This window comes from Triplophysa rosa, linkage group LG7 (genome assembly GCF_024868665.1).
Source record: "Triplophysa rosa linkage group LG7, Trosa_1v2, whole genome shotgun sequence".
NCBI classification, from domain to species: domain Eukaryota; kingdom Metazoa; phylum Chordata; class Actinopteri; order Cypriniformes; family Nemacheilidae; genus Triplophysa; species Triplophysa rosa.
The window spans coordinates 10,503,448-10,525,774 of NC_079896.1; the positions used below are offsets into that span (position 1 = coordinate 10,503,448).

The 22,327-nt window shown below is 37.6% G+C and overlaps 1 protein-coding gene across 7 annotated transcripts in view; it reads left to right on the forward strand.

Annotated features, from left to right (window-relative positions):
- The window catches only part of lrp8 (low density lipoprotein receptor-related protein 8, apolipoprotein e receptor), a 177,174-nt gene that overhangs the window by 136,144 nt on the left and 18,703 nt on the right, over positions 1–22,327 (forward strand). For all 7 annotated transcript variants that reach the window (XM_057338736.1, XM_057338739.1, XM_057338738.1 and 4 more), the window contains exons 6-14: positions 14–139; positions 446–568; positions 1,863–1,982; positions 2,467–2,592; positions 9,655–9,826; positions 14,624–14,851; positions 16,449–16,567; positions 17,342–17,481; positions 20,545–20,686. In XM_057338736.1, the coding sequence (XP_057194719.1) occupies positions 14–139; positions 446–568; positions 1,863–1,982; positions 2,467–2,592; positions 9,655–9,826; positions 14,624–14,851; positions 16,449–16,567; positions 17,342–17,481; positions 20,545–20,686 (1,296 nt within the window). The remainder of the gene's footprint in view (positions 1–13; positions 140–445; positions 569–1,862; positions 1,983–2,466; positions 2,593–9,654; positions 9,827–14,623; positions 14,852–16,448; positions 16,568–17,341; positions 17,482–20,544; positions 20,687–22,327) is intronic.

Here is a 22,327-nt window from a genome sequence, read left to right on the forward strand (position 1 = left end):
CTGTCTCATCCAGCTTTGCTGACCTGCCGTCCAGATGAATTCCAGTGCGGCGACGGCTCCTGCATTCATGGCACTAAACAGTGCAACAGAGTGCACGACTGTCCAGATTTCAGTGATGAGGCTGGATGCATCAATAAAAGTAACTTCACACTTTTCGCCCCTTCATCTCTCTTTGGATGAACCAATTCATCTCTGCCGACAGCATTTAAAGTGAAATAGGGAGAGATGAAAGACTAGATCCAATCATGCTCTCATTGACTTAAATGTCCAAATAGATGTACTTTTGCATGTTGCTATGCCACACTGTAGATGTTCTGGCAGATGCTTTTTATTCATAGCGACTTAAAATACATTCAAACTGTACGTTTTAGCAGTATGCGAGTTCTCTTTATGTGGTATTGAATGGTCATAATTCATGAAAGCTTCTTCATTGTGTCCCTCACAGCCACAAAATGCGAAGGTCCACTGAAGTTCCTGTGTAAAAGCGGCGAGTGTATTGCAAGCAGTAAGGTGTGTGACAATATCAAGGATTGCAAGGACTGGTCCGACGAGCCCATGAAGGATTGCGGTGAGCATCTTTACACAAATTCAGTCATTACATTCTATTCTGCTTTCAACGGCACTGTCATAAGGAGTTTCTTGCAGTCACGTTCACATATGGACACGTGTATTAGTATCTAGGGACTTAAGCTTATAGACAGCGTAGGGTTTATAGGGGCTTGATCAAGGGCGACTCACATAGCGCTTATTATGATCAAAGTTTGAGTCTTCTCATAAAAGAACGTGCTCAGCGTACAGGACCATCAGATTTTTCTTCTCTGGTTATGTTTACCTTTGTATCAATATTTAAAGACATAATCCCACAGCGGCTCTTGGTGTTCATTCCTCCACTCAGCAGATAAGATGAGCCCAGTGCACACTGGACCGCCTCCAAATGGGCCACCACAGCTACACTTGCTAAATCACTAGGACTGATGCCAAGGATTAGTCTTCTATCATCACTTGAACTTCCTTTATGTATATGTTAATATGGCCTGGAGAAAAAATGATGAGTCTCAAAGGGTCTGTGTGGACGTATTTAGTGCTTTTTTGTGATTTATAGGGTTGTGCAAAATTCAGCTTGCAATTCTGTATCCTGTTTTTTACCGTAATAGAATATGAATTAGTTTTCAAGTCAATAGCATATAACCTTGCTCGCTAGTCAGTTCTATTTCTCTTCCAGCAAGTTGTCCCCTTTTTATTCTGCATTGTTTTTCCTATTTTTGTGGTGTCTCTGTCTGTCTCTGTCAGCTGTTCCTCGGCATTAGCATCACTTTTTCTCCTTTCCTCTTTGTGTCGGTTTTTGTTGTGTCAGGCTAGCTTTTCAGTGTCTCTTGTTGTGCATCCATGCAAAGACTCAATGTCGTCCCCTCACAAACGTACACTTTAATGCATTCAATTAAAGTTCCTAGATGTCTAAGCTTTAAATTGCCCTTCCGTTAAAGCTGTAAGCAATCAGAGGTACTGAAATACGCTGTATGATTATGAAATTAAATAAGCAATGCATTACTGTGATATACAGTTATACTGCACACCCGTAGCACAAAAGAAGAGGAAGATGGGAGAAACAGTTTTTTTTGTAGAGATGAAATTAAAGTGGGATGTCTGTGTAATTCTCTAAAAGTATATCTATGAGAAAGATTGCATCCGCTTCATCACTTTCTCATAAACTCTTGGCACAAACCTGATACTCCACTGAGAAAATGGAAAAGAAACGGCTCCCCTGTCAACTGCTGTCAGGTTGCCATGGGCACTTACCATCCAATTACCGTGCAGCACGCTGACCCTTGACACCGGCTTTCCCTGTTTTTTTTCTGTCGTAGGTCTGAATGAATGTGCCAATAACAATGGCGGCTGCTCTCACATATGTAAGGACCGGAAGATCGGCTATGAGTGTGAATGCCCCTCGGGATACAAGCTACTGGACAAAAAGACCTGTGGAGGTAAAGTGTTCTTCAGAAGTTGTAGGCCTTTTAGTACAATGAAAGTCTTTATGATATCAACACAAGAGGTTTGGGGCTTTTAGTCATGCATGTTGGCTTTAAGGCCGTCTTTATGCTAGTGTACGAAAAAAGATGTTCTTTTCTTTAAGAAAACACTACTTTAGTCTTTTCGTACAGTGTGTCTCAACCAAATGTTTCGAATAAAAAACACAACAAAGAAAAATTGCTTGTCAAACAAATTCATGGCATCTTAAATATCATTTCAGATATCAGTATCTTATTGCTATGGGACCCCATGTTGAACACATTCTCCAAGGAGTCTGCCACTGTACCTACCATTCTATGATTTGTTTACTGCGTCAACATCTTGAAATTAATATTGAGAACTCCCCGATGGTGTTTGCAAGAATCATTTATATTGTCTACAAAAGGTCTCTGTGTATCTCTGCCTTGTTGCTAATGCTTTTGTGATGGTTGTCTGCAGACATAGACGAATGTGAAAATCCTGATGCGTGCAGTCAAATATGCATCAACCTCAAAGGCGACTACAAATGTGAATGTTACGAGGGCTATGAGATGGACCCGGGTACCAAGACTTGCAAAGCAGTGGGTAAGACATTCCTTACTATCCAGGATTGCTTACCAACATTGGTTCCTTCAAAAGGGTAATTTTTTTGTCACACCGACTGATGGCGGCGGTCATTGTAGAAGTCGTAAAGTTGTTTTACAGTGACATGCGGTTTTGTATTGCATAGTAATAATAATAATAATAAACTGTATTCTATGTGTTTTTAGCTGTAAAAGGGAAAAAAGCATCGATAATTTGTTTAAGGCGAGTTTTGAAATGAAAAGAAAAATTGATTTGATTCGCTCACATTCCTCATGTGAGACAAAAATAAGCGTGAAACTGTTGCTCTTGCATTGAGGTTTATTTTGCTCACGTCTATTTCTTCAGAAAAACAAAGGAACTGTTGTTCTTACATTGCAAACTTACATTGTACATCATAAACTTAGCTCTTTTTAGTAAGCTACCGTTAGGAAAAAACACCATTGATCAAAGTCTGTGAATCAAAAATAAATAAAACCTTCTGAGTTGCCATTGCAAAGACTCTTCCCATCACTCATTGGAGGACAGAATTATTATGGCATATGCTGTGAATCTGTCAAGTGAAGGATAAAGGGCGGTAACATTTGTTTGCTTTATAAAAAGGATGAGCTTGGTGTGGTACGCAGGGCTTTGAATTGGAATCGTAAGGGGTTTTGTGAACCTAATGAAGCTCATCTTTTTGTAAGACTTTATTGCCCTTCATTTGCCTGACCAGCCTCCATAAAACTTCAGTACGTTTCAAGTACTCCCGATAGGCTGCGCGACAGCTGGAGGAACCGCTGTCATTAAGTGCAGCGTGTAAAGCTGGCCAACAAAAACCTTTCCCTGGGGCCAAACAGTGCATTGAAAACAGTGAAGTGATTTCTCACCGTTGCTTTCTGCTGTTATTGCATTTAGTACACTGGTCTGTGGTCTTAAATCAGTATTGGTCTACAATTTTTAAGTAAAGAACGTGAAAAGAAAGCAATACACTTATAAAATGGATTAAATGAGTTTTATGTGAGAGCGCATAAACTGTGCGTTTCTCTGTTGCTGTAGCTCTGTGCACATGTTACATTTCTATCTTAATGTGGCTCTTAATGTTGAAAAGTAAAATATCTATCTGTAATGTTTTTGCTCTTTTCTAGTCGCAGTTGTTTTGAAAGGTGTCTGAACTCTGATATGCAGTTCTGTTGACTAAAATTACAAGTGTGAATTTCAACTATGAATAGATGGTTGGCATTTTTCAGCCGTACTACTATAAATTCTCTTTTGAAGCGAAATGTTTTAAACAACACTTCATATTTCCACCCCTTTTGGTATGCTCGGAAAACCTATTAAATCGTTTTAATAGCTTGACGCATTTGCCACAGGTATATCTTTCAAAATGCAAAATAAATAACTCGTCTTTTTTCCAGAGCCCCTTTTAAGCGTATCAGGCCGAGGCACATTACAGATAAGGTTGGGGAGGTGTTTTTGTGTGCGGTTCGCCCAGACTTTAGTTTTCTGGGCATGAAAACCATTTTTCAGACACAATGGTAACTGCAAATATGACCTTTGGGTCCCAATACGAGATATAATGACTCGTGATATGAATATAGAGGACAGAGAACGTACGGTCACCCTGTTAGTAAACCAGCCCGGCATGGGCAGAGCAATTTCACTCACGTTCTGGTTTGTATTCTTTAACCAGCTGCCAAACGCAACAAAAGAGACGATGTCTTTTTATATGAGATATTGACTGGATGATAAGCCTCCCTGAGGCAGCATCCAAGATCTGGATTTTGTATTCTTCTACCTCTTGGTAATGAACGTAATTGCTTTGTTTAGATTTGAGGAGACAAATAATGCAAATAAAAGACACTATAGATTACATTTACAATATATTGAGTTTATTGACATTACATTTATACATTTTCCATGGCAACAGGTGGTCTCACATTTTTTTTAACATGAATGAATAGTTATTTTAAATGCTGTCATGTTTTATATGATGTTCAGCTGAAATTATATTTAAAAATCAATGGTCAAACGTTTTGAGAACTCCGTATATTGCAGGATGGGTGTCATACGCTTCCAGCTCTGAGATAGGCCTGTCACATACTCTCATTAGAGCATGAGGTCACTCTGGCCTGATGTACTGTATGTAGCTGAGACAGCTGTAAGCGAATCTGAGCCGTGTAATTCAGCCTTAATGAAAACTCAGGAGAGTGACATGACAGAGGGGCTTATGGGAAATGACTTGCACAGGGATGTCTGTCTCTTTCTATTGTTACTCGTCAGTCAAGATCTCACACGCGCACCCGTCATTTGATCGTCTTTGTGGCTTTGCTCCCACCTGTTTTTCCCCTCGCATCACTTCCTGTCTGTGACTCCGTGGATAGAAACTGATGAAACTGTTTCACGCTGTCTCCGCTCCACACGCTGGGTGTCAGCCAATAAGGTGATGCCTGTCTGTTGTGTGGAACAGCTTGTGGAGGAAATGTTACGCGCGTTGGGAGCGTGTTGTTTTCGGGAAGGAAGTGTCACATTTATTCCGTTCCGGCTGATGTCGCATTTAGGTGACGGATAGCAGAGGAAACGTTAAAAATAAAGGGTTTGATTGAAACCTGGTTGGAAACTATCAATATTTTCACATTTCTTCTTCAAATAATCACTTCAAGACTGTTTGAACTTTTATTTCCTTTCACAATACATTTGGTTTTATATGCCTTTGTCTCTAAGGTTGAAACATACGCTTATGCTTTCAGTTCGTGCTTTCAAGTCTACTCTACTCTCAAAAAATGAATTTCTTACTTAGCATTTTTGTCTTGTTTTCTAGTACAAATATCTAAAATTCTTAAATTACTTGACAAGAAAAATGACCTAAGATATGTAGTCTGGTTTTATGAAAGAAAATATAAGAATTAAGTACGTTTGTTTAAAACAAGCAAAAAAAATCTTGAATTAGTTACTGGACTTTTTTTTAACTTTTTTCGTACCCCATTGGCATTGTTTTTATTTTATATATTTATATTAATATATCATAATAAGTTCATATTTCTTGATTTAAGAATTTTTTTATTTGTTCTGGAAAACAGGACAACGATGCTTAGTAAGAAATGCATTTTTTGCAGTGTAGTACATTCAATACAATTTTTATACTGAAAAGACAAGAAAAATATACTTTAATTAAGTTTTACCTTTTTGTTAAAGGAGAGGTTTCTTTCTACTTTTACACAAATGTAATATAAATCTTAGGGGTCCACAGAATGTGTCTGTGAAGTTTCACCTCAAAATACACCGCAAATCTTTTATTATACCATGCCCTAATTGCCCAGTATTGCATGTGAGCAGAAATGCGCTGATTTGGTGTGTGTCTCTTTAAGTGCAAATGAGCTGCTAGTCTCCGCCCCCTTTTCACAGAAAACTCAGCCAGGGCTTAGAGAGCCTGTGCTTCCATCGACAAAAGAAGGGTCACATAAAGCGAATGAGAAACGCTTTCTGTCTTTAAACACCAAACACATTGTTTCCTAAAAGCGAACAGACTCCTAACAAAGGCGTCATGTTTTCTACATGCGAAATTACCCATGACAAACCGGTCGCGTGTTTACAGACCATACACACTGCTTTCTATAAGTGAAGATACTCAAGACAAACGCATCGCGTTTTCTCTAAGTGAAAGTAACGTTACACAGGACAATCCCGTTGCGTGTTTACAAGCCATACACATTGTTTTCTTTGCGTGAACGGACAAACGTTTCACAATGACGTTTTACCTACTTTTAAGTTGACACAGGTCCCTGAGGTCTTACTTAAAAAATAACGGTACTTACAATGTCTTTATTTGCAGCTTTGCCTCGTTCAGTGTGGTGGATTTCCATTGAAAACAAAATAAATCCATTGCTCTCCTGTCAGGCTGGGAACAGTGTTCTGTGCTGCTCTGTGCAGCCAACAACAGAACACTTAGCATGCTTTGCTCTGCTTTGCTTACTTTTGCCATGGTGTCGGAACTAATTCACATATGTCGCTGCCATGGGTGGACACGTTCAGAAAAGGGGGCGGTAATATTATAATAAGAACGACTACCTACGTCAGAAAGCGAGCGAAATCTGAACGGCTCGTTTTCTCACAGGCTTGCAGAGAGGCTCATGTAAACAAAGTTACTGGATTGTCATTTTTCACGTTTTCTGAGTTGGTAGATGCACCAGACACCCGATTATAGCACTTAAACATTGAAAAAGTCAGATTTTCATGAAATGTCCCATTTAAGTCCTTAATTCATGTTTATTTTTCTTACCCCATTGGCAGAAATATTTGCTTGTTCTTTAATCTTTTACTTACTTTTTTATATTCTATATCTTATATACTATATATTTTTTTTCAATAGGTGAACTTGGATCACTTTGCTTCTCATGTAAATGTATCTTGATTTAAGATTTTGTTCATACTTGTAGTATAAAACAAGACAAAAATACAAAAAGCAATTAGGTTTTTTTTCCAGTGTAGAATCACCTTTAGAACGATTATCTCATGGGCACATATGGTAATGCAAGAAGTGCTGATTTGTTACTTTCTGAAAAGAAATTGCATGAAACCAAAGATGGTCTGCACTGTATGTTACGTTATTTAAATGAGATGCAACTCCGCTCAAGCCAGAAAATGACATTTTCTCCCCTCCATTCTCTCATTCATCTCGTTTTGTCTTCCTCTCCTTCCAAAATTGATAACCACGGACAGATGAGTAATATGATTGAATCCTGACCTGTGTCGAAAATGAAAATATTTGCTGACAACACAGTGCTTCATAAGGGCTTTCTGTGTAGGTGAAGGAAATGTTCTCCTTCCAGCACAATCTGAACGGGCTTTCCATCCACCTGCCCTGCTCACAAGCACCACCTCTCAGAGCCTCAGCGAAAACAGCATTCGGTTTTGGCTCGATCGAGCGTAAAAGAGTAAGAGATGAATGATGATGGAAGAAGGCAGGAGGAGAATACCAGAGACACAGATCCATCTATCAGCTTCGCTCAGCCTCTCTTCAACACTGCCAAATCTCAGAGCTTTTAGTGCACACTCACAGCAACATCCGACCACACAGCACCTGCTGCTCATTACGCTCACACACTTCAATCTCTCTCACTTCTGTTTTTCACTTTCGCTCCGTCTGTGGATGGTGAGCTTTTTTTTCCAGGAGGGCTCGGCTGACAGATACCTCTTCAATGACATATTGATGAATCTGTAATCTATATGGTGTTTTGAACTGTTATATATAAATTAAAGTTTCAACTTGTACAGTATATCAGGTCACCCGCCAGCTGATCAACCATCTAAACTGACTTGGACCTAAAATCCACAAATGATTTATCAGGAGACAGACAACAATTTAGCATTGGGTAATACAGACCATGTAACGTCTGGACGACAGGAACTTATTAGAGATGAAAAGCTCAACGAAAGAATAATAGAGGGCATGCAAAGGGGACAATTGAGAGTTTTAGGGAACTGAATTTTTCACAGGAACTTGGCCATTTTATGTGAATGTGAGACAGGTCGGAAAAGAATTACACCCATATCAATTGAATACATGAGAGGCAGAGGGGAACCGAGTGACTCAGGCAAAGTGCCCTTGCTGCTATATAGAGGATAAAGTAATGGGGTCAGTGATAGTCTGTGCTGGCATGACTGAGCACCGAAACACAGTGACTAAGCTGCCTGGAAGCATACACACACTTACACTCTCATGTGGGCAATTTCCTGGAAACACTTTTTGCAGCCACACGTCAATACCAGAGAAACTTGAATCACACACAAGCGTTCATGAGTGAGATTACATTTGCATACACACCTATATATGTATACAAATGTTATATGTTACCTGCAAATAAAAAAACAAGGAAGAAATGTGGTCATTTTTGATTGTATCATGCACACAGAAATGAATGCGGTTGAATAATTGCTCTTCATGTATTTGTCTGTCTAATTATACATAATGTGAGTATTAGACTGAATGCACTAATGTGTTTACCCATCTAAATAGATTGCTGGTTTTACAGTAAACTTTAAAGTGTTGGAATAGTTTTGCTTTTATTACATTTGCAGTATAGCTTAATAAATAAACTATGAACCATTGCACTGTTAATGAGCATTTGCACGTCTATGCACTGATAATGTATTGAACACAAACGGACCATTTGCAATTGTGTCACATTTTGTCTAGCAGTTAAGCAATATGATATTTTCAATAGCTGGAAAAGACAAAAATATTAGAAAATTGTGAAGTTCTTAGATACAGTATAAAACCTTTTCTAAGTTGGTTTATCTGGAATTCTTCAGATGCAGACAGTAAGAGTTTGAAACGTTTTTAAGTATTCTTTGAGAAATGTTTGAGGTCTTTTTAAAACAAAATTGATTGCAAAATGTGTTATCTTGGCAGATCGGCGAAACGTTTGTAGCATTGGTGAGATATGTTTTAAAATTCTAATGGAGATTTGTGCCTAGATTTTTCTTAGGAGACCTAAGCAAGTCTCACTTTAGTCTTACTGTTGTTAAAGAGACACAATTGACATATTAAAGTGGTCTCGTCTGGCATTTTTCCCTTGCACTTGTAAAACGTCTTCTGATGTTAAAGGGACAGTTCACTCAAAAATAAAATGAATGCTTGTAAGCCAACAGTTCTTGGCCACCATTGGCTACCATAGTGAGACCAATTACAATGGTAGTCAAAAGTGTCCCAGAACTGTTTGCTTTTCTACATTCTTCAAAATATATTCTTTTTGTTTTCCATAGAACAAACATGTTTATAAGCAATATTTTCCTACTATGGTAGTCAATGATGGCCAAGAACTGTTCGGTTACAAGCATTCTTCCAAATATCTTTCTCTGTGTTCATCAGAACAAAGACATTTATACAGATTTGGAACAACTTGAGAGTGAGTAAATGAAGCCACAATTTTCATTTTTTGTGTGAACTGTTCCTTTAACAAATCTCTCAAAATGGCCAAATATCATTTGATGATAGGCTCTTCTGACTCATTTGTTATGACTAGCCCAAAGTTAAAGAACTGAGCACTCGGTCACTAATGGAAACCTTTTCCATTTTCCTCATAGGTAAGAGCCCGTACCTCATGTTTACTAACCGCCACGAGATCCGCCGCATTGACCTGGTGAAGAAGGACTACACGCAGGTAGTGCCGACCCTAAAGAATGCCGTGGCCTTGGATGTTGACGTTAACACCAATAAGATGTACTGGTGTGACCTCTTTCATCGCAAGATCTTCAGGTACAGTCTGACATCATGCAGCTCAACAGCTGTTTAATCATTACTTAAAGATGGTAATTTATAACAAGTGTTAATCATAGGAGTGGGCGGAGACAGTGCAGTGCTGAAGATTTTCAGCATGAGATGCATGAGAACAGCTGCTGTAGACTTGCTGGAGATTTTCTCAGATTTGTTTGTTTGCACGTTCCCATAATAGACATACTCTTGGTTTCCTCTGGGTCTTGTGTGACTTGTGTGTTGAAAAGCGAGGCAAAAGTTGTCAGAAAATAAATATTCTCTTTGCCATTTCTACCTTCTATCCTCTGGTTAGTCAATAATCAGAACAACCCTGTATCCCACTTTGCATACTATACGTCCTAAGTACTATCAGAAATTAGAATAAGTATGTAGCAATAGTATGTTGACACGAGATAAGAGCTTTAAGTCCAACAGAATCAAAACTTCAGTCATAATGTTTGTCTTGTTATCCAATGAATATACCTAATCCCTTAAAGGAAGAAATTTACTTTAAAAACATTTCAGTGGGTGATGAGAAATAACCTTAATTCAAACAAAATGCATTCTATAAATATTTAATGCAATTTTCATTTTCAAGCATATTATGTTTTATGTGGTTTTACAGAGATATTTTAAACTCTTGCTGCTGTCAACAATTTTAATCACAAAGAGGCCACACAGTATGAATGAAAGGAAATCAGTTAAAGGGACAGTTCACCCAAAAATGAAAATTCTGTCAACATTTCCTCACCCTCTTGTCATTTCAAACCTGTATGACTTTCTTTCTACTGCAGAACACAAAAGAAGATATTTTGAAGAAAGTTGGTAACCGAACAGCGTCTGCACCCATTCTTTTCTACAAAAACAATGCAATGGAATGTGTGCCAGTTACCAACATTCTTCAAAACATTCTTCCTCATTCAACACTTCCTCAACACATTGAAATGCTGTACATTCATTCAGTAATGACGGATGTCATCTCCTCTTTATTAGCAAGCAAACTTTATTTATAAAGCACTTTACAACCACCGAAGTGGACCAAAGTGCTGTACAGAAAAATAAATAAATAAAAACTTATACAAACATGGGATATAGTGTTGGGTGTAACTAGTTACTAAGTAATTAGTTGCTGTAATTTAATTACTTTTCCCTTGAAAAAGTAAAGTAAGGGATTACTCTTATTTTTCTGTAATTTAATTACAGTTTCTTTTGATGTAATTAAACTAAATACTTTGTGTAATATATGTGTGTGTAATAGTGGAATTGACATCAAAAAAGTCTAACTTTAAAATCCGTGCTTTAATGTATAATTCTCACATTTGTAATACTTTGGTCAGTTAATAAGAGAACTTTATGTAGTTTAATATTATTTATTTGAATGAATTAAGAGCCCTTTCATGCCTATCCTTGAATCACTTAACTAATCGAGGTTGATATAGGATATAGAAAGTAATTAGTAATAAGTAACTAAATACTTTTTGGAGAGAGTAATTTGTACAGTAATCTAATTACACTATTGAATATGTAATTAGTAACTAGTAATTAATTACTTTTTCAGTGTAACTTACCCAACACTGGATATAGATACATGACATACACTAAAAAAAATCCAAATGTCAACATCAGGTTTTAAAAGCCAAGGAGAAAGGATGATTTTTCAAAAGTGATTTTAATGAAGAAAGCAAAGAAGCCTGTCTAATAGACGGGGGCAAATCGTTCCACAATTTAGGTCCCTTCTCGGCTTACGTTTTGTTATTAGACGTAAGAAGTCGAACACTGAATATAAAACACATCTAGCAAACTTTCAGGTTCTGCTGAGAGATGGTTCAGTTTAATATTCAGATACTCTCGTGATACTGAATTGGCACACTGACACAAAATATTATTTTAATAATGAATATCATTGTGCATTTAAAGATATCCTGATGGTGAAATTTACTTCAGCATTGCCTTTAATTTAAAGAATAACATTTTGGTGCTTCACAGTGGCAAAAACACCTTGTGCCCGTGCCAAAGTGTTTGATAATGGTGTACTGCAGAATGTCTCACCCGTCTTACTCTGACAGACAAATCACTTTTCTCAGGAAAATTAGAAAATTGATGTCCTTACGGAAGGACACTCAAAAATGTCTTGCAATCTTGCACGACCGCTAATAACTATTTAACAGTCCTCTTATCAGTCAAACACCGGCCTGTCACACAGCCTCCCCGTGCTAAAACAGCAGCTGAAAAACTTGACCAATGTTTGTCCTTTATTTCTCAAGTGTATATCTTTCCTGTGAGGCTGAGTCACATCAGATCTCTAAATCATCTCAGCCACACCATATGCTTTCCATAATTTACCCCCACAATAATGCTTCCCATTTTTCACCCCTCAGGATGGCTCATGTCAAGATGGTGTACGACAGTTCATTATCACATTATAAACTCCTCAGAAGAGATGCTTTCAAGTGTCTGCAGGGGGTTTAATGCATGTGCGCAGTCCCTGGAGAAGAGTGATGGCAACTTAGGATCGGTGGTTTGTGTGATAGAAAAAGACGGATGAAACAGTGTAGATGTCATGCAGCTGAAACCTCCAGTGAGGTCTATTGATTCAAAGGGCTCAATGATTTTAGCACATTTTAAAAATCCGTTCTGAAGATCACTTAAAGCAGCTTTGATCTGTCTGTTTGGAGGGTTGTGCGATTATTGATTTGACCGTTTCTGTCGGTAGGAAGTTGTTTACGTAGCGAGTCTTGGTTCACCAGCTGGATTGACTCTTTATAGTTTAAAGCCAGGCATGGCATGTTTTTGAATAAAGTTTGATATATTAATGTTGTTTGTGTTGCTTTGATTAATTCCCATTAGATTCATGATGCATTAATGTGATGTAATGTTTCTGCTGTGTATAAGATGTCACGATCTAACCATTATAGAGACAATCTGTTGCTCTTGTTTAACAAATACATCATTGTTTGGTCCTGGTGTGAGCACGGAGTCTTAGTATTGGAGAGACAAGTAACGGTTCTTCTCCGTTTCTTTTGATTGTTATCAGAAATAATCTACAGGCACTCTATTGTTTGTGAATGTGTACCGGAAGTTAAGTTGGGGTCACAAAAGTGTGCATGCGCAGTAATGTTTGTTTATGTTGTTAAGATTAAACCGTCTATACTTTTAATGGCTTTCATTCAGTGATTCATCACATTGGATTCAACAATTCAACACGTTTTTTTTTTTTTTAAGAGCAGAATCCTTCCCAAGCTCTTTTGTACAAACTTTTTTCTCTCTAATTTTGTCACATGGGTGAATCAACGTGTTCCTATTAATAGTCACGCTCCCAGTCAAGCCAACAAGTCACAAGAGAAATGTTTGCCGGCAGATTCTGCCTCAGTCCTTATGACTCACTTCAGGTACTTCAGATCGCTTCCTTCATGCTATACACGTTCCTGATCTTATTTTTCCTAATTTATGAGTGCAGTTTATTACAAATAATATTTGTCTTAATATTTAAACAAAATATCATGTTCCAGCTCTGAGATAACTCTGATTTTTTTTGAAGAAGAAGTAGGCCTGGTTTTTAGTAGTTTTGTTTAGTAGTTTTGTTTTAACTATTTTTTGCGGATGTCACCAGGGTGTGGAAGCATTAAAAATGTGATCCTAAAGTCAAATAGCAATTTAGACTTTAAAGCGGCCCTAACACACGCGGTTTCTGCCAATATCATATTAATCTTGAGTACCTATACGAGTAGTATTGCATACTTCGTATCTTCGAAGAGTATTTAGTTTGATCAAATTTATAAAAGATAGATACAGCTGTACGATTATTTCTGAAAGCATACGGCGCGTGTGGGGGGAGGGGGAGGCTGAACTAAAGCACGTGCACACCCATTGCCAACAAAACACAGACATCAGTTTCACTCGCCGCATGCGGTTCATGTCCGGCATCTTTTAGCACTGGGACGGCTCCATATATCAGTTTAAAACGATCTCCAAATCCAGCGTTATATCCACCGTTTATATAACATTCATCAACCAAATGCAGTGAACAAACAAACACCTGAACTTCACGAACGTATGCTCTCTCTCTCTCTCTCTCCTGCACACAAGTGAAAGTGACGTCTGCGCATGCTCCTTCTCCTGCTCTCCTTGCTGCCGCATGGGCGTGCCGCGTGCTTTTCCGGGAGAATTGTCCAATAAGGGACTAAGAAAAATTGTTCCGAAACCTGTACGATCACTGGGGGAGTGTATAGAGCACAGAAATACTACATAATACGCCAAACTCGTTTGTTGACAAGTTGACCATGTTAAGCATGAGAAGACAGCACGTTTAACATTGTAAAGAAGTCAGAATGCAGGACACACCGTTGCAACACCCCCTTAAGGTCATGGTCATCCGAAGGTCATTTACCTTTAAATTTGTCAACAAAGTAAAATGCATTGCAAATGTTGTTAAATATTAAATTTAGAGGCCTTGAATTTTCTTTGAAACATTATCACCAATCACAGATCACATTTAAATGATGTTGAGCTTTTCCATGAATGCCGCTTTATTAGAGTCTGTTATATGCACGATATATTTTTAGCATGCTTCCTAGAGCATTCATACCCGCTTTTATTGTTGCTGTAGCATTTGGTTATTAGAAATCAGATAAAAATCACAGCCACGACGTCCTATGTTTGTTCTTTAATAAGCATTGCTTGGGTTTGTCAATTGTGCATCTAATATCTTGTGATTGTTTATAAATATATATGTACCATCTGCTTAAAATAAATATATAAACATGAGTTGACAGCGTTTATGTGTGTGTTTTTGCTCTATAGCGCATTCATCAACAAAGCCAGTGATTCATCTGAACAGATTACACTCGTGGATTCTGCGCTACATTCCCCAGAGGGTTTAGCAGTTGACTGGATCCATAAGAACATCTACTGGACCGACTCTGGACACAAGACCATTTCTGTCGCGACCAGCGAAGGCAAAAAGAGAAAGGTGCTGGTTGACACAGAGCTCGGGGAACCACGTGCCATCGCTCTTGACCCAAGACAAGGGTAAGATTTATATGATTAAAAACAATGAGCCTTTCCCCTTCATTCAGTTGCACACATTATGGAAGTAGGGTTAAACAAAATGTAGTTTTTTGTATTTTTTATTTGTAATACTTTTTTCGGTATGTTACCTGCAAATAAACACTTGAGTAACGCCAAAAAGTACATAATCATCAACTTCACTGATGTCAAAATCAAGAATTGGCTTAAAAAAATCGAAATGCTAATTTATGATAGCCAAAATAGAGTGGATGCAGTCACTTAATACATGTATGAAGATCTTTTATAATATACGAAGAATTAACTTACATTTTTATATATAAACTGCAAATTTGAATCATATTTTGGTAGGTGGAAAGCTTTTTCAAGAGCAATTGTTTAGAGCAAAGATGTGTGTGATACAGATTGTGCACCATGCCAGATTTAAAAAAAACACTGCAAGGTTACAGTCTTGCCAAGAACATTTTTTTATTGGTATATTCAGAATCAGTTATTTATTATTAGCTATTTTATTGCCATGTTATATGGATGATGTGCTTGCAATGTCAAGAAAATGGCTTTGTTTTCCCGAGGCAACATAGAGTATTAATATGGTGACTGTATGACATTTGATTTAAAAGTTTGAATTCTTCCCAAAATGTAAATGTGATGTGAATATGAAGTATAAGTCATGATCTATGTCGACACACCAAGGTTCCTTCTCTTCATAACTATCAGTTTGTCTTTGACTGCCGTCAGATGTGATGAGTCCAACCCCTCAGGGCTCTTTTCACCAGATTACAGAAGTAGAAGAGCATGAAAAACATGCAAATGAGTCTCAAGCTGGTCTGCATATTAGCTAATTGTTGCCTATGGGTAAAATGTCCACTTAATTCTTAGAGTATTTAACAAGCATACATTTACCTTATTTCTCCTGAATTTTTGACATGAGATGCGAGTCAAAGTTAAGACCATTAGGTCTGTATTTTTTCCTTTGCACAAAATTAATCTGTACCCTGACTAGAATCTGCACTCACAGAACTCGGAAGATTTCCACAAAATTGATGCACATTTTATTCACAAGACATTACAGCTTGGGTGCCCCTGCTGTGTTTATTAACCGCTTTGACCATACTGTCACATATTTGTGATGGGTAAAGCTGTCTTCTACAGGGTACTGTCACAGATTTGTGATTTGAAAACAGTGACATCACCACCTGGGTTGTTCTGTAATTGCGGGTACATTTGGCATTTGTAAATATGAAGAAAAGTGAAAATGTAAAGTTTATTTTTTCTTAAAACGCAAGCATGACCATACATAAAAATCTTAAATACTTAAACTCAACAAATACTTATTGTATTAGCCAATCTCAGGGTTTACCTGGTTTGTTTTTTTACCTTTACCTTATATTTTTACCATTACCGGTAATCATTTTTTTAATCATCTTGGGTCTTTACTTAACATGGAAGCCTAGAACTCCTGAACATCAGCCGGTTTGTTTAGAAATACATTGTCATAAACACGTTTTACTCAAAATGTCTTATTAAAATTTGCAGACAAAATATTTACAGTAAAGCCTAGTGGAACTCTGATCACAAAAAAAATGTTTTGTTTCCACAGGTTCATGTACTGGTCAGATTGGGGAACAGAAGCTAAGATCGAAAAAGCCGGAATGAACGGGGTGGATCGGCAGGTTCTGGTCTCAGAGAGGATCGAGTGGCCCAATGGCATCGCCCTCGGTAAAATGCTATTTGAAAGCGTCGGTTTTGTTTAGAAATTCAGTTCCTTTACTCACAACAAATGTATTCAAATCTTCAAATGTAGTCAAAGCAGAAAAACAGACACAGGAGAATAGCTGAAAAGACAACAGATAAAAGAGAAACAACTCAATGGAAAACAAAGTAAATCACACTGAAATGAAAGACATGAGAAGGTTGCGCTTGCCAAGTTACTTGAACTGATCATCATTATAAGGGAGTAAGACATGAACTGAAAAACAAGAAGAGAGTGAGAAAAACAATAGAAGTGAGAAAGATAAAAAACATCAGTGGTAATAATGAAAAGCAGTCTCCTGTGGCCAACAGGGCTTTGAATCATTCACTCTCATTGTTCTTCATCAATCACCTGTCAGTTTAAGAAAAACTAAATGGAATTGCTCAAGCAACGCTGTCAATATTTTCATCATTTCTATGACTCGCTTAGAATGAAAACCATTCGAAAAAGCCGTTATGCTAGATGGACAGAAACAAGTTATTGACACTTGAGTGGAATTGAGTATTGCTATATCTGGGCAGAAATAAATTGTTTTTTTTAATGGGAAAAGTAGTAGTGACCTTGCAAATCTATGAGACCTTTGTCATTGTGTTATTTTTTGACATTGATCGAGCTTTCATTTGTACCGTATAGATTCACACTCATATTACATTGATTATATAATTAAAGCACTTTATATATACACTGTATGTTTTATGAAACACCACGTATATATCATTAAACATTCTCTTTTTTTATAGACCTGTCTAGTAGACGACTCTACTGGGTAGACTCCAAACTTCATCTTATCTCCAGTGTGGACCTGAATGGAGACAATCGTAGAGTTTTACTGTCATCCATGGATCATCTAGGCCATCCCTTTGCTCTGACACTGTTTGAGGCAAGTACTCATACCATAAATACTCTTATGTCATTACAAACCTGTATGACTTTCTTTCTGTATGACAAAAGAAGATATTTTGAAGAATGTCGGTATAACAACATTGAACCCCATTGACTTCCATTGTATGCACAAAACCACTGAGAGGTATCTCAGTTAAAATGTCTTTCTCTGAACGACATAAGGGTAAATAAATGATGACAGCTTTTTGGTGAACTAAGCTCCAGCATGAATGTCAACATGGGTGTAGTGGAAACCAGCAGGCTCACTGTGAGACAGTAGCTCTGCCCAGGTGCTAAATAGCTAAGTGTGGCTTACAGGAGCCAAAAACACAAACCAAATTAAAAAGCCTTTATATTTGGCAGTTCCTAAGTCACCTGAAGGCAGGACCCGGTCCAGACTGTAGATCACCTATTGCCCTCCATCAGGCCAGTTGATGAGACAGCTCAGTGTGGGGGCACCCAGAGGCCAAGCCCTAGAAAAAGGAAACAATGTGTTTTCTTCATTCTTTACAATTGCCATGAGAAATGAAAGGTCACGGAGACAGTAGCCCTGAAGGTGGTTCACAGCGACTGCTCAAGTTGACCGCTTGTCTATTGAAGCTTGTATTTTACTCTCATGTGTGTGTTGCGGATGTGCCGAAGAACATGAAGGTGTATTTTAATGAAGAAAGTAACACAAGCATGCGTCTTAGTGTTTGGTGGGAGAGTTCTTTCATTATTTTGTTGCATTATTGTCTAATTTCTCATAGAAATAGACATTTATAGTCAAGTTTCTGTGTTTTTAATCACGCACACATTTCCTCGTGGGAGCTGATTGAAATTAAAATGACTAGATGATGTTTTCTCAGGATTTTTTTGTTCGTTACTCATATCTGAACCTATGAGTGACCTTTACGTGGCCCTTTCTCATAAAACAGTCTGACGCTTCCGTTCCCGCATAACCTATCCTTCACGCCATTTAATTGGTTAGTGGGCAGCATGCGAAATATCAGAGACAAATCCAACCCCAAAGGGACGTTTCCGCAGTCTTGAGCGAAGTGAGGACTGAGATTAAACGTTTTAATAAAGATGCCACCTTCACTAAAGGATTACAAATTTCAGTCGTGAATCCTGCTGCCTGTTATAGATCAAAGCAGTTATCTAGATCAGATATTGCGGCCTCATAGCAGGTGCTTGGCTGAGGGCTACAACGCAGCCGAAATTGAAGCGAGTATTTGTACCAAAAAGCCACCACCGGCAAAAGCTCCACAGGGACCCAGCAGCCTGACCTTTCCAAAGCGCGTAGGTCTGTAAACATCCCCTAATATTCGGAAAGAAAGAGCCTCACACGGGAATGCGCAGTTCTTTCTATCCTTCCTCTGTGTCCTATTCTTCCTGTTCTTTCCGAATCTTTTTCTTTTGTTAGCCTAAGACCGCCCCCCCACGACCTTCCTCATCCATTTCCTCATCCGTTTCTAAAGGAGATGAATCTCGGGTTGTCATGGTAACAGCCCATCTCTCCATGCATATTTGCAATATTTCTGTAGCGGCTGATAAGGAGTGATCAGAGAAGGCAGAGAGCGACGGAAAAGCGAGCTGAATGTTGAAAGCGGCATTGTCAGAAAGCTGAGATCGTGCTTTCAGGCTCATGTAGGAGGTAGATACAAAAGAGAGATTTTCGGCAGGCTTTAATTAGTCTGATGAAAAACCTTTAAGATCTAAATGAATACACACACTGGAGGTTTTAATTTTTTTGTATTTCTCTGCGAAGATCCTTGTTTTTTTATGGATCTGTTGAAATATATACCGTAAATGTTTCCTATGGTGTGACAGCTAAAATAAAAAAAATCTCTCTTATGCTATTTATATTTAATATTAATATTAATAATATAAAATCATATATTATTAACAGTTTGTTTTCTTAATTTTTGCTATGTCACACCACATGTACGGTATATTTGTCAACTACACATGTATATATACAGTACTGTATATACTGTACTATGTGTCCTTTCAAATAACACGTTTGCTCATGGTGTTTTTCTTTATTTTTTGCATCTCATACACCTGTATTTACCATTGTTTCATGACAACAGCTTCTCCCCACATCGGTTAAGCAGCACATGCGGAAGATTAAGGAGTATCTATTGACAGAAATGCAATATGATATTCATAACTATGTCTTCAGAGGTGTATAAAGACCTTTAATAATGAAGCGTTGTGTGTTTATTACCTTAGAATGAGCTATTTCTGTCTACATACACTGCGGCTCCCCTTATGTGGAATTCACCATGTTGATTCTACAGTAGCCCTAAATGGACAACCTGCTCTACAGAGCACATTTTGTAAATATGTTATATCCTTCTGCAAAGAAGCAAAAATGTGACAACATCTTAGTTCTGTGTCAGCCACCGTAGTGCTTCGAATGGGAGGGGTGAGCGGTGGAGTGCACCATTAAGTTGCAATTCGCAACCTCACCACTAAATGCTGCTAAATTTCATACACTGGACCTTTAAAGGTGCATGCAGGAATTTATTCGAGAATATGCCACGCAATTGTGTACTTTTATTTTGCACTATTATGTATACAATCATTTACATTCAAATGAGATGAACGCTCCATCTATATCAAAACATTACATTAACATTTTACTAATCCTAATAAACATTTTGTTGTATCTCAACTAATAGAGCATTACATTAGCAGTGAAAAAACTGTGGGTTCAGTTTCCAGGGAAAGCAAAGCACATTCTGAAATATTGTATAGCTTGAATGCACTATAAATTGCTTTGGATAAAATTGTCTGCCCAAATGCATAAATGTAAACTTTGTTTTACAAAGAACATGTTAAGATGCCTAATACTAATATTACTTGCTTTTTCCACTGTGCAGAGTAAATTAATCATTCATGTAGAGGTTTCTTACTATTAAATCAATTACTGTTTTTGAAATTGCTTTGTTTTAGTTTGGGTCAGAGAGAGTGTTACGGTTGTTTGAGGAAGTCCATTAAAAAAAATGTTCAAAAGGAAAAAAAATGCATATCTCATGTCTGTACAGATCTTACATCCTGTTTGTTCTCACAGGACCGGGTTTACTGGACAGACTTGGAGGATGAGGCTATCTACAGCGTTAACCGGCTGACAGGACATGATGTGGCTATGCTGGCTCAACATCTCAACAACCCACTTGATGTGGTGGTATTCCACGAGCTCAGGCAGCCCACAGGTCAGACATCACACCAGAATACACTTCATTTAGAGTCATTTCATAAGTGCTTTCAAACCAGAATCATGTTTGTCTGCAAGTTATTTAGCACAGATCTTAAAATCATTCAAAATAGCAACATTGTTTACTTTTCTACATTTTCATTAATGTCAGTTTCAGTACACTGAAAAATAATCTGTTGGATTAACATGAAAAAATGACGTACATCGGTTGCACATAATAAAATGATGTTTCCTAACCATAATTTCATTATGTTCAAGTTGCCAAATTTATGTTTGTTAAACAAACACGGTTTTTATATGTTAATGTTTCATACTTTCATTTAACGTTCTCAACATAAATGTTTTAAGTTAATATGACATAAAATGTTCTTTTATCTCTAACAAGATATTAAGTTAACAGAGCTTAACAGAAATTCAAATTTAAACATGTAACCGCCCACTACCTAAGCAAAGGCAACGCTTTGGCAACAATGGTAACCACAAAACTGAAGAATATGAAAAACTCCTCTAAATCTCGAAGATAAATGAACATTAAACACTAACAAGTGTTTTTCTTTACTGAAAAACACATAAAACAACACTTAATTAAGAAAATAACTCTTAAAATACAGTCTTGCATAAAGCATGCTGGGAAATATACATCCTCTGCCTAGCTGTAACAATTATATGTTAACACAACACAAATGATTTATGTAGTGCCAACATGAATGGATTAATTTACGTACCGTAACTGAACATGAAAAAATCGTGTTGTGACCAAATTTTACCAAAATGTAACTTATTTATATTAATAAAATTGGACAAGCAGCAAAAATCCTTTTTTTACAGTGTAGTTGAGCTAGTGTAAAACAGTCAAGCTTTTTTAATAACCGATAACTGGTCGGTTACCGTGTTCCGCGTACACCTCCCAAACACTATCATTCATTTGTCACTACTTATGATTCAGCATCTGTTAATAGAGAAATAGCTGGCCTTCTGATATCATTTAGTCTATTGCGCTGCAGCGATAAGTGTTGTAATGCCTTAAAACCCCATATCACATGAGCTTTTTCTGTTAATGCCTCTCAAAGAAACAGAGCATGAACTATATCATTTTCATCCTGTCAGTGTCATATTTTACCATTGTTATAATGATTAGAGGCAAATCTATGCTGACTCTGTTTTTCCACCAAGAAACGGTGGCTCATCATTAAATAGCAGTTATGATGAATTTCTCATCTAGAGACAGGCTGAGAAAATGAGAACAGAAGTGTGTGCAGTTTTCCAACCTTTGTTTTCGTCATTTCATTACAAACAGACCATGTGCAGCGTGCCAGCCAAACCAATGTACAGCCACTTTGCATTAATAAATAAGAAGCGCTATTTAAATCTAAATCAAAGAATTAAACGTGTTGCTCTGAAAATGCAAACGGAAGCAGGAAAACACACTTGCGCTCAACAAGAAATGATGAGAATGAAATCCAGCCGCAGAGGGTGTATTAATATTAATCAGCTGTGCATGCCTCAGAAACACGATTTCATGACTGAAGAATGTTTCTTGAATTGAAAATTCTTCCAAAAATGAAAATTCTGTCATATGCTCACCCAAACTTATTACCTTCTTGCTACCGTGGAGCACAAAAGGGGTTTTTTTGAAAGT